The sequence below is a fragment of the Mycteria americana genome, chromosome 2, assembly GCF_035582795.1.
Source record: "Mycteria americana isolate JAX WOST 10 ecotype Jacksonville Zoo and Gardens chromosome 2, USCA_MyAme_1.0, whole genome shotgun sequence".
NCBI lineage: Eukaryota > Metazoa > Chordata > Aves > Ciconiiformes > Ciconiidae > Mycteria > Mycteria americana.
In genome coordinates, this window is record NC_134366.1 from 119,285,181 (window position 1) to 119,302,405 (window position 17,225).

General features: G+C 37.9%; 1 protein-coding gene across 9 annotated transcripts in view; it reads right to left on the bottom strand.

Annotated features, from left to right (window-relative positions):
* Window positions 1-17,225, bottom strand: part of PTPRM (protein tyrosine phosphatase receptor type M) — a 489,673-nt gene that overhangs the window by 199,030 nt on the left and 273,418 nt on the right. For all 9 annotated transcript variants that reach the window (XM_075494401.1, XM_075494400.1, XM_075494399.1 and 6 more), the window contains exon 11: window positions 15,322-15,424. In XM_075494401.1, coding sequence (XP_075350516.1) covers window positions 15,322-15,424 — 103 coding nt within the window. The remainder of the gene's footprint in view (window positions 1-15,321; window positions 15,425-17,225) is intronic.

The window sequence follows — 17,225 nt, forward strand, 5'->3', positions numbered from 1 at the left end:
GGAGGAAAGGAGGGAAGGGGGAAGAGGGTGAGAGGGAGGTGGGGAGAGAGAGGGATGCAGAGGAGAACAGGGAGAGACAGAGAGGGAGAGGCAGAGAAGGAGGGAGGTTTCTGTAAAATCCTGCCGGGAACAGGAATGCCACTTAGTTCCAAATTATGTGGGAGGCTTTTATAATGAAAACCACTGATCATCAAAGTTATCTAGCTTTAGGAAACATTTCCTCCAATCTTGTTTACAGTTATTTATATGATAAGACTGCCTCCATCTTTCAAAATTTGTATTAAAAACACTTTCTTTCCATTGGAGTAGTTTAGAGTAACAAAAAACCCCTCAGTACGCAGTGCAGTGAAAGGAAGGCATTTTGTTTTTTTCCAGTTTAAAGAACAAATAGCGTAGCAACTCAAAGGCTCAGATTTTTACAACTGTCATGCTGTGGAGGTGTTCGTGCTTAGCAAAGCTCAGAGAACAGTGTGTAACTCTTAGCACAAAAAGCGTATGACCTAAACCATTCTTGCTCATAAAATATAATAATGAAAACAGGTAATAGCTGGTCTTGCACAGACAATTTTTGTTAGATGCCACATGTTTGATATAATAACACAGCGTTGAATATTTCATTCTTGTAACTTTAATTTCTCTTTGTCCTGGTTTGATCAAGATAAAATCGGTCCTAAATTGCTTTGGAATATTAGCTGGGTACCACGAATGTATTTTGTATTCTCTCAACCATAACTCATTACATGGAACTTGCTTGGCATCAATAAGTCACTATCACTTTTGTGTGTGTACGCATGTGTGGGAGCGTGTGTGTGGCTCAATACCCTGCTGCTAGGCTATTTAGTGATAAAATCTGATCTAATAAAATATTAATTACAGCTGAAAGGTTGGGTGAGAAATATGAACTCAATTACAGTCCCATATTGTGAACAAAGGGCAGGGTGAAAAAATCCTTTAGTTATAGAGGTTTGGGATAATAAAAGAACAACTAGAACATTAGACTCAAGCTGAGTGCTCCCTAAAAGGCCACCTGTTATTAATCTTCACATCAGGCATAGAATTTCAAGTAAATTAGGTCAAGATGAAAGATTTTGCCGCTGATTTTTTTGACTTAACTAATTTAAAGATTTCTTTATCTGAGCATTTTTTCTTTGATGTCATTGCAATTTAGTAATTAGAAATTTGTAACAAGCACAAGGACACAGCAATTATAATTAAAGGTTAGATATCATACACAGTATGCAAAATTATCACCTTATATGGTATAAAAATAGATAAGAACTAGCAGTTGATTCTACTAGTCTTCGTTTCAGTCAGATTGGCAGTTTCTCAACACCAAACTATAGCAGATGTGGTCCTACCATCTTAGAAAGCCAATTTTTTTTTTTAAATACCAGCAGTGGAATATAAATTATTTTAAGACTTCTTAATAAATACATTTCTGTTCATCTGTTTGATTTACCTGAGTGTGGAGTGAGATGAATTACCAAAGACTTAATAGAATGTGACCAGATTGTAAACAAGCACAACTGTGAGCCAAAGTCAGTCCAAATCAAATAATATGACCTTGAAATCCTATGCATAGTAGCGAATCATGAGAACTGAGCAATCTTATCTATTACTGCAGGATAAAATGTGCCATTATATCATAAAATAAGATTTTCATTGTCTGAAGAACTGTGTTTTCTATTAACAGTGTTTTCTATTTCACCAAATTTTGCTGAAACTATGGCAATATATTTTGGTACCAAGCCAGAAAACATACTTTCAATGGATTTACATTTATGATACTTGGAACAATCCAAAGACCATTTCAGAGCTTCTTAATCAGCTTTATGTTCTTTGCTTAATTTCTTTTTAAAAAGAACACAAAAAATGATAAGTTCATGAATACGAGATAAAAATATCTTGGTACAGCAAGCGAGGTGCTTTTATAAGCCAATATTACACCATTTAACTCACCAGTTTTCAGGTTGCCAAGGCCAATTTATAAAACAACTCGAAAGCATGGAAAAAGGAATAAAGCCTTGTCACCGATTAAAAGAAATTAAAGAAAGCAAAACTGTCTAAAATAATTTAGTCTAAAAAAGAACGAAGTTAGAGGGGATCTGAAGAAAATATTCAAAACTGAAAGCCATGGCAGATCTGACTGATCCTTTCTTTTCAATCTATCGCAGAGAAAGAAAACATTGATGCACAATGGTACTGAAATACAGATCAATGAGGAAGAAACAAAAGGAAATTCCAGGAGTCTGAACCCATGCAAACCAATATGCAGGAACCTGTGAGATCACACAGCCCATCTTATCAGAATCAGTAGTAGCATTTCTGAAAGTGTATGCCTGACTCTCTGATATTCAAAGAAAGCTCACTACTGCTTGCAAATTGTAGGTCTGACTAGCACGGAAAGATTCATTACAACACACTTTCAGCTTCAGCAAAGTCATTGACGGTGCCTGAGCCATCAGATTCCACCTGGTTCTTTCCTGCTACATAAGGCAGGGTGCAAAGAAACAAACTAGTTATTTTTCTCATTACAGACTATGACACAATGCTAATACCCAGTCTTCACAAATTAGGTAGAAAATCAATCTAGCAAGGTCTAAATGACCAGTTCACTTGGATTCCCAAGAAAACAGGAAGGCAGACTCCCAGCTAACAGTGACATTACTAGTTCTTTAAATCTACATGGGATGAATGTGTTATGTCATTTCCACTAAATAATTTTGAGATTCAAGTATTTTTTTAAGAAATACTATACTATGTTGTTATCATTCTACAATGTTCAGAGTTGCTGGATATAACATGATAAAATACTGTACTGGAAATAAAAGGAATGGAGTAACAGATAAAGAGGCAGTCTTCATATAAGAGCCTGCCTGAGTCATTTCAGGGGCCACTTGCAAACCACAGGTTTCTTCCTCAATAGCCCTGAAAAAGGTCAGTAGCTACACAAAGATAAAGTATATGAATAATGAAAAAAATACCTTGAGAAATAATGTGATGTTCTTAAAGAAGAGGAAGATTTCCTCAGATCTAAATCTGTACATAAATGATAAGATACACTATTGCTCATTCTCCTGTATTCCACTCCCAATTTATGTTTATTGTATAAGACACTGCATCCTAGCGCAGTGGTTTTCATTCTGTTCTCTGCAAAGTCCTAAGGATGCACAGTTTGCAAAAGGTAAGAAAACCAAACATACAGCTTATAGATTTAAAATCGCAACGTAAAGATCTGCACATACACTGCAATATCTTCAGAGGTTTACAAATTAAAAAAAAAATCACTCCTACTAAGAAAAACTGATTACAAGTAAGCAATATTCTACTTCAATATTTTCTAGTAAACCACAAACTCCTGCAATGCTGTGACTATGCCCTGGAGAGCGTCCACAAGGTGTGGACACTCTGCATATGCAACAACATTCACGTGTGTAACTATGGCAAGTTGCACAGCTCTTTTTTATGAATGCAAAATAATATGCACATGCAAATTGATCAAGGAGCCTGGATATTACTTAGAAATGAAGAAGTAGTATTTAGAGCAGGAGATCAGCGAACGGATTAATGATACAATGTTAGCACTTTAGAAAGATAGAATATAGAACACTTTAGAATATAGAAAGAATGAGATCTTTCTATATTCTACTAAGCTGTGCACTGGAAACTCACTACTGAATTGGGCTGGGGAATTAAGCAAACAGATGTATTAAAATGAGTGGTTTATAAGTAGAGGGAGAATGCTTATTTTCTCCCTTTTTCAAGGATGCTTTGCAACCTGCTTGTTTGTGTGCAGCACAGAAAGAAAAATATTTGCTGAGGCAGCTGAATGAATACACAAGCCAATTTCAACAGGTTTTTTGATTCAAAGCTTAAAACTGTTTACTGCTCATTAAAGCACTCACAGAGGATATGAAGTTTTTAATCTATTCAACCAGGGGATACAACATGGAGCACAGAGAGACTAGCTCAAACAGATCCACTGCGGTGGTTTAAGATGTTGTCTCATTTGTCCATTTTCTCCTTCTGCCACATGCTATGCTTTCATGGGAGACTTGGTGGAAAGCAATGCGTGCCTGTGCTTCAGTTGCAACTGAAAAGCCTAGCATTATCACTTAAGCAAGTCAAGCACAGACACATTTTCTCCTGTCGACTCTGCTGTGGGAGAGCAGGACCACAGCAAAAATAACCACAACAAAATTCTCGTCTCTCAGTGCTATCGTCTCTTGCCACCACTTAAATGCAGTGGGTCCTGGTCCAGCAATTTGGAAACGGAGATTACTGTCTGTGTTCATTTTCATCCTTTCTTCTTTACAAAAAGGCTCTGCAGGGCACTCTAATCAGCAGCGCAGAATGATGCAGGCAGATACAGAAAAACAGCTAGTTTTTGTGGCATTGTCCCCAGTTTCTCAGGACTTCTGTGGATAAATACAAGGCTGACCTTCTATTCTGTCAGTGAAGGTATAACTCTTCCTCCTCCCTGCACTGGGAACGACTCTGGTAGGATTAGGTGGCATAGAAACCTTGGCAGCATGACATTGTACAGCTCTTCCCACAGGAAATCTGGCCGTAGATAAAAGATTCTGCACAGTTCAGGATTAGCACAACTGTTAAATACAGATGAGATTTTGGCCTTGTGCTTCTACTACCCTACGAGACGAATCTTGAAAACAGCTTCAGCTCTAGATGTGAGAACACGGTTAAATCATTTGCTGTTGATTTCCCCATGGAAATTTCTCCCTAAATTCAACATTTTTATAATGCCTTAGACATCTATCCTACCGCTCTCTGAGACTGTTTTAGGCTGAGGTGTTTATACTGCTCCTGACTAAAGAGTTGCTGCTTTCAGTTGTAGAGCCCAATAAGTGACTCTAATGTTTCTTTATGTCATTTAATGTAATCCAGTTGAGCAGATTAGCTTTTACTTAGCAATGCTTTAGAGTCATGATGCTTGTTGTAAATGCCAGTGATTTCCTTTCCTATTTAAATGAACAGTGTAACAGAAATAAAGTTTTCATGTTAATGTTCAGTAAAATGAATACTCTTTCAGCATCCAGTATGGGAAATGACAGTGTTTCACTCGGAGCATATCTATAGCTTTTCTTCCTCTTTCCATGTAGCATTCCTCTTTGTTCTTTCACCTCCTTTAATACTACTTAATTCACTTGTTTGCTCGCAACGCATGAACAAAATGCTTTAGTACGCACAGAATGGGTCAAGCAAATATTATTTACACTGAGAGTTAGGAATTTCCCCAAATTACTCTGTCCTGGAAAACACAGTCCTCCTGCCATACATTTATGTATTAGTAACAGAATCTTTTTTAATGCAGCCACTTAGTGTTTGCTAGTGAACAAAGGGCTCATATAGACTTGCTCAAAAACCACAATACTGGAAGAAAAAATCCTGAGGTCAATGGCAGTATGAAAATGCACCATTGTCAAAGAATCGATGGAAAAGGCAATTAAAATGGTACAGGTTACTTCTGTGTTGTAATCTAAACTATGAGAAAAAACCCACTCACTTTTGGCTCCCTGATGAAGAAAACCCTAGTCTGTGTGAGCATCTTGACAAAAGCTTGTGCTTTTTGGGGGGTTGTTATGTACAGAAAACTGAAAAGGGACTTTTGGCACCACAGTGTCGTGTGACTAACTCTCACACAATACTGCATCTCATAATAATTTCTATACATTTATCTAGCACCACCTTCCTGACATTTATATCTGTACCTGTTTCAGAGCTTCAATTCACCATTGGGTAGACTTTATATTTGAGCTGTTTATTTACATGCTCTCTGAACTGAAATTGTTCTTTTTCCTCTCTGAAGTTTATTCCCCTGATGTATTTTTAGAAAACAACCATGTCTTCTCTTGGCCTTAATTGGCTAGCTGAAATAAGTCTAGTTCTCTCAGTCCCTCCATGTGTAACACAGGTTTGCCAATTCCATGATCATTTATGCCATAATGCTCTGCTGGCGTGGTCCTAGTAAATTCGTATTTCTTGGTAGATCAGAACTAGGCACAGGAGTTCACATGAGGTCCTGCCAGTGTCTTGTAATAATGGCATTTATAGCTTGTCACCTTTGCTGGAAACCCCACCTGCTGCGTACGGTCTATTTGCCTACTTCACAGTCATGCCATGTTTTGATGTTTCACAGTCATAGCACAAGCCATCAATATACACTTTCTTCTCCTCTTTTATTTCCAAAAATGAGCCTCTATCTTACAACATGCATCCTTGTTATTAGCTCATAAAATGCAAACTTGGCATCTCATCCTATTTGTAGGAGGTTAATCCTAAAGGCTATTCAATATTTTCTGTGCAGCATTCAATCCAATGCTGCAGGCAGGATCTACTTTTACTGCAAAATGGATTATGATGTGTTATATTTATATTTGATATCTATAAACAAAACATGCAGAATGTTATTGGGTCACTTCTCAGTTGATAATTCAGTACTTCACAATACGGCACAATGAACATGTACTTATAACATGGCCACTGGTTTAGAGCTCTTGTGAGCCACTTAAAAATACATAGTTAATTTAAATACTTATGAAAGAAAAGCAACTGAATCTCAAGAACCACAAAAAATATGAAGTATACAACATAGCTAAAGCACAGGAAGATTGATGTGCAACATTGGCAAGGCTTCAGTACTAACAGGACCCAAGCAGCTATGGCTTCCAATATGACCTGCAAGACTGACTTGAGTGCTTATTAGTCAAATGGCTGAACGATCACTAAAAGTGACTCCATACTTTTCACTTGGGACATCTCACTTCGGCATCCAGCACTTGAGAGCAAAAATACCGATGAGATTCAAACCTCCACGAAAACAAAAGAACTGTAGTGAGATGACAAGCCACAGCAGAAAATCTAATTTCACATTGACATTAAGGATATGGGAAGTGTACATGCATAATACACAGTAAGATCAACAGTGAAAGCTCCCAGAGACAGCAATGGGTTATATGTGCCTGACAATTCCTAACCACAGTTTTACAGGAATTCAGAATGGGTCACTCAGCACTGTGGGTACAAAGTAACATACAGCTACTGTGATACACATCGTCAGAAAATGACTTTAAAATGTCTCCAGAAAGTACATCCCCACATAATCCTGTTCAACAACCACTTGGGGAAATGTAGCTGACTCACATACCCCCCCTTCAATACTTCCACAGCACACAGTAAAATGAAAACAAGTCCCTGGCATACTTCAGTAAACACAGGGCAACAGCATCTCTTTCTCACATTTTCAAGGAGTGCTCTGGTTGTTCTGCATTTGAACTCAGGTATGTATAAAGTGAGTACACGTTTAAAAATCATGCAATGTAGTAATTTCCAGTGATGTTCCTAACTCTTTCATTATGGTCTCTAAATTAAACACCTCTCTCTCTCTCAAGGCAAGTGCCCAGAAATACACTTGAGCCCCCTACACACTCAGTGGGAGAGAGAAACATGTCTCTTTACAACTCCAGAGGGCTACTCTGAGATGAAAGTGGGATTGTACCTCTCATACTGTCTCTATGGGGTGATCAATGTGCCCATAACTGAGGAACTACCTAAACTCAGCCAGAAGTAGATGCTTACATTTAAAGACCTGAAAGGCACTTTATTTAGGGTTTTACTATACAGGTCTACATCTGCTTAGGATACAAATGTCTCATGTGAGATGTGACACTCACGCCAGCTTTTTCCACAATAACCTAATGACTTGAGCATGTTCTCAGACTGGAGGACAGGGTTCAATATTGTTTTCAACCTGAGAGGTTTTCACCATACTGCTCCCACCCCCCAGCCATCGGAACAGTGTTACTCTGGTCGCCTGCTGTGGCTGGCCTAGCATGCAGTGAGAAATACAAGAAGAATCAGAGAACCAGGAGAGCATTCATGTTTAATCAAATGGAGACTCATTCTGTCCGTTATTTCTGGTTTTATTCAATGACCATCTAAAATATAACACATTACAAGTCCTGTGGGAAAGGAACAAGGACTTCAGGTCTCTCGCTTGTGTAGGAGGAGCTTTAGGAACCTTGTGCTCCTAGTTAGAGGTTTCTACTGGTTTACTGAGAACATAGTGACACCTGAGAACAGGCTGGTGGCTCAGAGTTGCTAACACTGACCTGCCTAAAATCCACCTAAGCTATATGCGTAACAGGAGATTGAATAGAGAAATGCAACACCATCCTCCCTGTCAAATGGTTTGAAAGGTCCCCAGCAGGGCTTTGGCACCAGCCAGCTACCACTCTCCCCAAAATTTCTAGACATGAATCAGAGCCCGTTCCCAACTGGCAGTCTGTAGGTGGTCATTGCGCCTGGGAGCTCAGCAGTATGAACATGGACTCTTCTCAGCCAGTTGGCCTCAGTACCAGAGAATGGTACAGGGCATACAAAATTCACTAGTAAATATGCATGCCTGAAGTCTGAACTTAAGTGGGCTAAACTGGGCGCTAAGTAGCCATTCCTTGGAAAGGAATCATGGAAAAATGACAGTGTTCTGTTCCTTGCATACTCAGAGACCGAGCTGTTCATTTTAGTAAGTAGATTTAAGAAAAACATGTTTTATCAGTTCTGACTGAAGTTGGCGGTCTAGAGCCAGCAAAACAGGGTATGAGTTCCAAGAGCTTATGATTCACCAGTTGAATTGCTGCTGGATTTCAGCCTTCACCCCGGAGACTGGAAAAACCCAGTGGTCGAAAGGATGTTAGCAGAGAGCTAGTCTAGCTGAACTGGACTATCACACTGTCAGAATGAGAGGTAAGCAATATAGAGAAGACTATCATTAGGAATTATGCAAATATATGGTCTCCACTGCATCCTACTTAAGGCCAGCATGTAGAAGGGGGGTAAAAAAAAAAAAAGCAGAGCCTCATAACAGCACAGCAAATTTTTCAGTTGTTAATTGTAACCAAAACCCTTGAGAAAGTATTGGTGAGTTATGAAACTGAAAAATAATCTCTTCAGAGATATGGAATAATCTATTATCTTTTATTCTGGAATTGCTCTAGCTTGCTTTATTTATCATAGATTAATTTTTATTAATCACATTGCTAAATGACAGATAGCATTATGTGCTGGGTTCTCAGTGACAAAAATTACTACTTCAAGAAATCAAAGATCAATGCCCCTTTTGCCCAGGGACTATGTGAGAAATCACAGTAAAAGGACCATGGAAATTTCTGAACAAATCAGCAGGACATGTGAAGCTGCAGCACACATGCCTAGGCAACATGTACCATAAATTCTAACTTAAGTCACAGTAAAAATCCAAGGACAAGTTCTACTGCATAACAAAAACGAATTACAGCATTTTTACAGCATAAGCAATTATTGTACTGTTCCCTCAATGAAACTGAAATTGACCCTTCTGCTGTAAATAATTATACTTGTTGCTATAAAGAACTGACTATTATGGGCACTAATAAAACCCTGTCCCTTCTGTATCACAGACATCCTCAAACAAGTTTACTGGCTGCCTTACAGGTTGTAAAACTATGATTTGGAAATACAGTTTGCAGGCAAGAGCTGACCCTACAGCGTACAATTCAAGTCTTTATGTTTACAGACCCTTAAACAATAGAAAGGATGCTTGTGGCAAGCAAATTAAAGAATGGACAGTAAGTTCCCCTCATAACTCTTTAGACCTTTTGGTCTCACAGTATTTCAAAAGGCTGTATTTTGAACATAACATTTCAGAATACTAGGGAGTTAGTAATGCTACTTGAACATGTACAGTAACAGTATTTCAACATAACCATTTCTTTATCATAAATCCACCAAATATCTAGACTCTTTTATCAGTGAGCTCTTGAAAGGCCAAAGTTCACTTTTCATTTTATTGGGAAGCTTTCCAAATCTCTCTTGGTTAATGCACAGTTTTGATATTTCTCTCCTCAGCTGTGTCTACATGAGATTTTCTTTTTTCTCATTACTGCATTACCATGTAATGTCACTGGGAATAGAAGGAAATCAAATAACATGCTAGCGTTACATAACGTGCTAGGTAGGAATTGTGAAGAGGACAGAGCTAAAAATACAGATATTGTAATGCTTTTATCTGCATGTGCTGTTACCATACCACACAGAATGCTAACATGTCTCTTATTGTGCAAATCAGCATTCTCGCATTTCAAAACTCATTTGTTCACTTATCCTGAATTTATAATCATACTCATCATGTCTGCCTCCATAATTCATGCATGGGAATTAATGCTGCACTCTTACCATGCAACATGGAAACTCAGACTAAGATATCGGTACCTATTCTTCTCCGGAAAGTGGATTGCAACTTTGAGGCCCAGCGCTGTGGCTACCATGTACTCACAACAGCAATGTGAGTGCCCCGTGGTCTCTTCAAGGTTATGGAAAATATCCTGAAACTTTTGTATTCAGAGTGCTTGAAGCCCTGTTGCTTTTTGAGTTCCAATGATATCTGCCACAGATTTCCAAACAGCCTGGGTAGCTTGCTAGCTTTTGTTTGGATTTATTGATTGCCAGTGAAACAATTTGATCTGCTGATCTGCCGACCAGGTGTGCGTTTTTGTGAAGACGCTAAGTTTCAAGAATGAAGGTAGGTAGTGGCTTCTCTGGAAGCCTGTCTGTCAGATTGGAGGGTCCTGCAAAAGGTCTCAGGCTTCAGATGATCCTATTTCTTTGTATGAAAGTGTCTGAACAGTATTGCATGCCCTAACTGACGTGGCACAAGGAGTGCAAACTCCTGCTGCCAGCCTATGAGAAAGTGAGTAGACAGTGACAAAGCAGAGGGGGTGACCAGACACGTAGAAGGCTGATCCTCATGGCACGCCATGCTGAAGGAAAGAGATGAGGCCCTAAGACACGTCATCCTACCTTGCAATGTGTGTGGCAGCGATGGGAAGGCAATTGTGACCTCTGCTTCGTGTGCAGCGCATGGTGGTTCCAGTGGGGAACTGTTGCATTACATACGAGTCTTTGCATTTCAAAGGCGACCACCTCAGTTTAATTTATTCCTTCCTACTGCTAGTCAGTGGGTAGGAATTAGATGTCCTCTGTCATTCACTTAAGAATTATTATACTATAAGTGTTGTTAAAATGGCTAAGCCACATACGAAATTTCCAGTCTCCCTGGGCTGACAAAGGTTTCTTTACACCATGCATCTTCCTTTGAACCATGCTGCTCCTATCTCAGGGACTATGTGCAGATGGCTTTAATTCCACCTGGGACAATGAACCTAGTATTTACAGGATGCCTTTAAAGGTCTGGATTAGGCCAATAAGAAATGTAAATCTCTGTGGAATTTCGACAATCTGTACACGTCATGAAATGTTTATCTGATGAAGTCGTAGAAAGGAGTGCTCATCACTTGAGATAACATGTAGTTTGAAATTTCTATGGTAGTTTTCAGCTGCACTTCAAAATACTTAATAACTCAATATGGCCTTTTGGGCTGAAATAGAATATACATTACTTCTTCAGGGAAGAGAGATTAAAAGTATGTTTCAAAATTAAGCACTTCAAGTAAAGAGATGTTTGCTTTATTTTCCCAGTAGAGTTGTTCTTAATTATGCATGTTGAAGAAGTTGGGCACACTGATGATAAAGGGGATGCACTGAGAGTACACAAACTGCCTTCACTCCAGCACACTCTCAGCTTTCAACTTGCATAATTCAAAGTTTATTTGCTTCCTTCTGCATGTTTTCTTTAAGGTGCTTTTAAATTATACTACTTGGCAATTGCTGCAATTCTCTCTCTCTCTCTCATCTTGTCTGGGCTTTGCAGCTTCAGGTGCTACAGGACTGATCCCACATACTCAGCGCAGGAAGCAGCCAGGCATCCTCAATGCCAAGTATTGCATCCACAGGGTGTTGCTTGCTGACACGCTTGGCCCTCCTGTTCTCTCACTTTAGGCTGGAAGAGGAAAGTACCAACTGTCTGTGGTGTCTACAAGAGCAGAAAGGGTGGCTGAATGGGCCATTAACTGATTAGAAGGGTTTAATGGGGCAAATCCAGCTGAGCCAAGCTTTGTAATGTAATATGAAAAAGAGACCAGGAGGCAGAGTAGAGCCTGTATGGTCTTGTCTTCTTTCTTATCCTTCTTGCTCCTTTCCCCAGTCTGCTGCTCCCAGAGTGCTTGCTATCGCCAGGTGGTTCCGGTGTTATCTGGGCCAAAATCTTTGTGATGTTTACTCTTAAGGCTTTTTGAGGATGTGGCACAGAATAGCAGGAGGAGGGTGGTATGGTGACAGCATTTTGCTGATTATGTAAGCGAGATAAAAGAAGTGGGAACACTCAACCTTTATCATGGCAAGACTGAATGGAAATATATGCGACAAAGAAAACTTGCTTCTCCCTGCTGAAGCTAAAAGCTTGCAGGAAAACTTTTCCAGAGAAGGTCACAAGAACCTTTTATAATGGAATGTGGCAAACAATCTAAAGCTCTTTCTAACATAGATGAATATATAAATAACACTAAATACACGCAGTTACTGAGCATTACATTTTTCATTTCTGTGTATGAACCAGAGCTTTGCAATAAATTAGCATTCCTTAGTTGAAGTAAATGGAACTGACCAATCTATGTACCTGCAGACAATTTGGCCCCACGGTCTTTTAAACTTTAGGCTAACTTGCTCTGAAGAAGTAAAAGGTACAAATGATACTGCCTTGGAAGAGTGAGTCTCTCAATAGATGTTGAAGAGCCCTCATAGAAAAAATATTTGCATTTGTATGCTTTTTATGCAAATTCTTTAAAACTTTACTGACTCTTACATATACATCTCTTTGAAAAAAAGAGAATATCCACAATAAGACATATATTACACAATTTCCACAGACCCATCATCTTAAATTAAAAAAAAAGCCTTGCCAATTACAGTCATTCTAAAAATCAAAATAGCTTAGCCAGCTGTTAAAGAAGTGCATACATTCATCATTACTGAATGCATTACTGCTTTAAACATATATAATTCCAAAATAATCTCCTTGAAACAAACAGCAGCAGCCATAAAGCATGCTGAAGCTGAAGACAAAGCAAGCAGTATTTGTTGTATTAAAACTCTGACAAAATACATTTTAATCATGTCCAGTCTTATGAATTCTAAAACAACCTGGAATGCCATTTGGCCTTCATGATTAATGTGTACTTTATCATTGTAAACAGAGCTTCCTGAACATTTCTATAAAGTCTGCTTTTTGAATCAACATTTAAACAATCAGCATTGCCCTTTCTCTCCTTTTACGTTGTGGTGGTCATGTGCAGATTCTAAATAAGGTCTATGTTATCAGGATTTTTCATATTTAAGTAGAGAAAAAGAATTTAATCACAGAAAAAAGCTGGAATTCTGAATGACCTCAGGTATTAGGTTTGTTGACTTGAATGGTAGAATTTGTGCTCTCCTTATCCATCTCAGGAATTAAAGAATTTTATGTGACATGGCTGATGTGTTGATCAATAAAACAACAACAATCATTTACACTGCAAGTTTAGTGGAGTTTCAAAAATATGCATTAACCAAGCTGGTAGTTGTAGCAGAATCAATAGACAAGGCATCTTGCTTAGTGGTGTGCATAAATGAAGTATGACTAAACTTTTAACATCCAATGAATACAGATTAAGATGATAAAATCCATATGCAGAATGTGTTCTGCAAGCTATGCAATGACAGTGTGTTTGAGAGTGTAATGAACAATAAAATGTTAAAAGTGTTAAGAATTTCTTACTTTAATTTTCACCCTGCTTCACGCAGTATTTACATTGTGAGTTTGCAGTCAGCATTCATTTTATTTTAAGACCTGTTGCAAAGGACCTCAGTAAATTTGCTGCTTTGTGTTCATCTGTCAGTTCTATAGCTTCATGTTACTTTAAATCTCTCCTCCTGTTTTCCTAACCACTCATCCCCTTATTTGGCACGCTTTAATCTCCTAACTAGCTCCTTTCTGTTGTCAGTGAAGTTTCTGATGTGTCACTACTGCTATAGGAGTCAATCATCTTTAGTTCATGATGCAGATAAAAGGAATGAAACTTTTTTTTTATTAATGGTCTAATACGTTTGTATTTAAACATCAATGACTCCAACCTGTATTATTTTAATCCAGATGCTTGAATTCAGAAGGACTACACTATAGCTTTGTGAGATGAAGTAAGACAAACATCAAATCATGCTGTTTCTAATCTAACCTGCTAAATCAAACAGTTTCATTAAATCTGCTTTAATTGCTTTCTGTTTTTTTTCTCAGCTGGTTCAGACTTCCCCAATGTGTTTTTTGTTTTTAAAAAGTTGTCTGAATGACCAACAGGATAGCATTTCCTAAATGCAAACCTACACACATATAATATATAATGCAACAGTGAGTATGTTGCATAGTAAAAAACCCTAATTATTTGGAATATTGAATATTCTGAAGGAACCCAAAACCCATTTATTTTCATTCATGCATATACGAGTATACCAGATCTGTATTTCCCAGACAAACAGAAATTACAAAAAACCTTAGCAGCTTGAGGAAAATAATTGATGGTCATTCACTATAGGTGGAAACTCTTCCTCCAGTAACAAAAGAATTAACCATTTCTGATGATACATGATTAGCCAAAAGGAAAAACATCCTAAACCTCTGAAAAATCTGTATTCCTCTCATCTGTATTTTCATTTATTCACAGTATTGAGCTCATTAGCAGTTTTCATTCAAAATCATCTAACCATTCCTGTGTTTTCTTTACTGAAAAGCAGGCATCTTTTATTCTAATCAATGAAGGACTACACAGTACTGTGTATATGGCGGTGAAATAAACCTCTGTAAATTGGAAATTCATTGACAGGTACTATATAACACTAAAGAATCCGAGCTACTGGTTTTCCAGGTTGATTATTTTTCTATTTCTGCTCTCATGGTCAATTAAATGTAAATACTTTATGAATGTTACAGTACATATTGTTTAAAATGGCTAACTTACTAAGAGTTGATTATCCTAAATCTGTGAAGTAAACAAGAAGAGTGAATATTAAAGACAGTAGCTCAGCATAAAAAATGTGATATGCCCTTGAACTTATAACACTGCAGTAAGCAATTACCTTAAAGAAGCCACCCACACAACAGAACTATGGCTTTGTTCCTTATCTTCAAAGAACAAGCCACTTGCATCTGGATCAAATCCTTTAAACAATACATGAACACTCAACATCAAAGCACTTTCATTTTCTTCAGTTATTTAATTTAATTAGAGCTAATACAGACATGAATTTAGACACTGATTGCTGTGTAGAAAATCCCCAGAAAACATGTTCAAGAAATTAATCAATTTGGTTTTAATTTTATAAAGATTTTTCCCCCAGTACCTGACAGGAGCGCCTCTGCTCTGTGCAGGTTTCAGCAAGACTGTCACAGTGCTGTCAGTTTGATTCAAAGGTGTTTCAAGTTCATATGGTGGCATAGAGGGTGCTAGAATAAGAAAAGAAAAGAGGCAAAAATAATCATTATTCCTGTATTTCTTCTTTCAAGAGCTGTATCTTTATTTGAATAGGTAATTTTAAAGACTTCTTCAAATATAAAGACCATATTATAGGTCTAAGATGCTTTCTGTTACAACACAAGCGTGATACAACTGTTAAATAACTTCAGAAAAAAAAAAAAAACCAAAAAAACCCCAAAAACAACCCCAAAGAAATCCCAGCTCACTGCCAATTTCAAGACAGGAAACAGATACTAGTAGGAGTAAGTTTGCAGAAAGTATTGAGAATCCATGACTTGGAAATGGAAAGTTATCTCAAGAAGAGCATCTGCAAATGTGCATGCTGAAGTGACTATAGTTTTTGAAACTGAGCCCAGGTTTCTCAATATGTCAGTGGTATTAGGATGCACTCTCAGAATTTGTCTTTCCTGGAATTTTAACTAGTGCTGTAACTGTCCTGGGTCTATTGTCCACCACAGACATAATTTACAATAATGAAGCAGGATTATCACTACGAGAGCTTATCTTAGTTTGAAGCCACACTCAATAGCACTTTTGCAAACTGTGTCTTCATTAAGGAATTACAGTTGTGATTAAAACAAACGATGCCTCAGTTATTGTCTTTCGTTTACTGTTGCTACTTTTTTCAGTGCTATCATCTAGTCACATTTTTATCATTATATTGGATGGGAGGCTGCTCAGTTAATTGATTGTTTAGCAGGCTGTTGTATCCTTATTGTCCAGTTGTTAATGATGATACACAATTAACAGATTTAAAGGCTATAGAAGCAAAAAGTGGTCATTGCAATGATCTTTTCTGACTACAGGAATAATGCAGAGTAGTGAACTTCCCTAAACTAATTCCTGCTTGAAAAAGAATCTTTTCTTTAGCAGGTTCTTCCGGTGGCTAATTATGTTGAACATGTTGAACATGGAGACCTCTTTGGCATCTCAATTTGTTTAGCTTCATCTTCAAGCCACTGGTTACTTTGTGTACCATACTGATGAAGTTACTCAGAGTATATTATGCTCCACATACAGATAATATCAACCTCTAGGCTCCTCTAGCAAATTAAGTAGCTCCAACAACATGATTTTCAAGTGTATTTTCCAATCCTTTTCACTTGCTCAGTAGTAGCTGCATCTATCTGAAAGGTGTATGAATTTCTCTCTCCTTTATCCATATTGCCCTATATATTCAAGTAAGGACTGCATTAACACTTTTGTCCACAACTCTTCAGTCTGCTGTGAAAACATTAACAACATCTTCATTGCTTTTCACTGATATTCACCAGTTTTGAAATGCTTCACAAATAAAAAAATTAATCTTCAAAAACCTCCTTGTAAGCTGAGAGGGTTTTATTCTTTTTACAATGCTGGATATAAGGCACAAACTTTTAGACTAATCCTTTTAAGTAATTTGGGTATCCACTTTGAGAAGCCTAAAGGCATAATATTCCACAGTACTTTAAAGATTCAGACACAATTTTCACATATTTCAGTTTTGCAGTTTGGAATATCCAGCACTTGTTCATGTAATGCCCCATTCTCAAGTTGACCATCCTGAAAATAAGGGAAGCACAGAGTAACTGCACCTCCAAAAAGCTGTATGAACTCTGAACGTTTTTGGAAGACTCTAAGTGTCATTTCTTGCCCTTGGTCTCCTGCCCACATCTTAACGAGTCTTGTAATCTTCCTAACTTATGACTCCTAGGTCCCTACTTGCACTCTTTACTAATCTTAGTCTCCCTCCACCAAAATTGTCTTCCTGTCCAGGAGATGAGTTGTGGT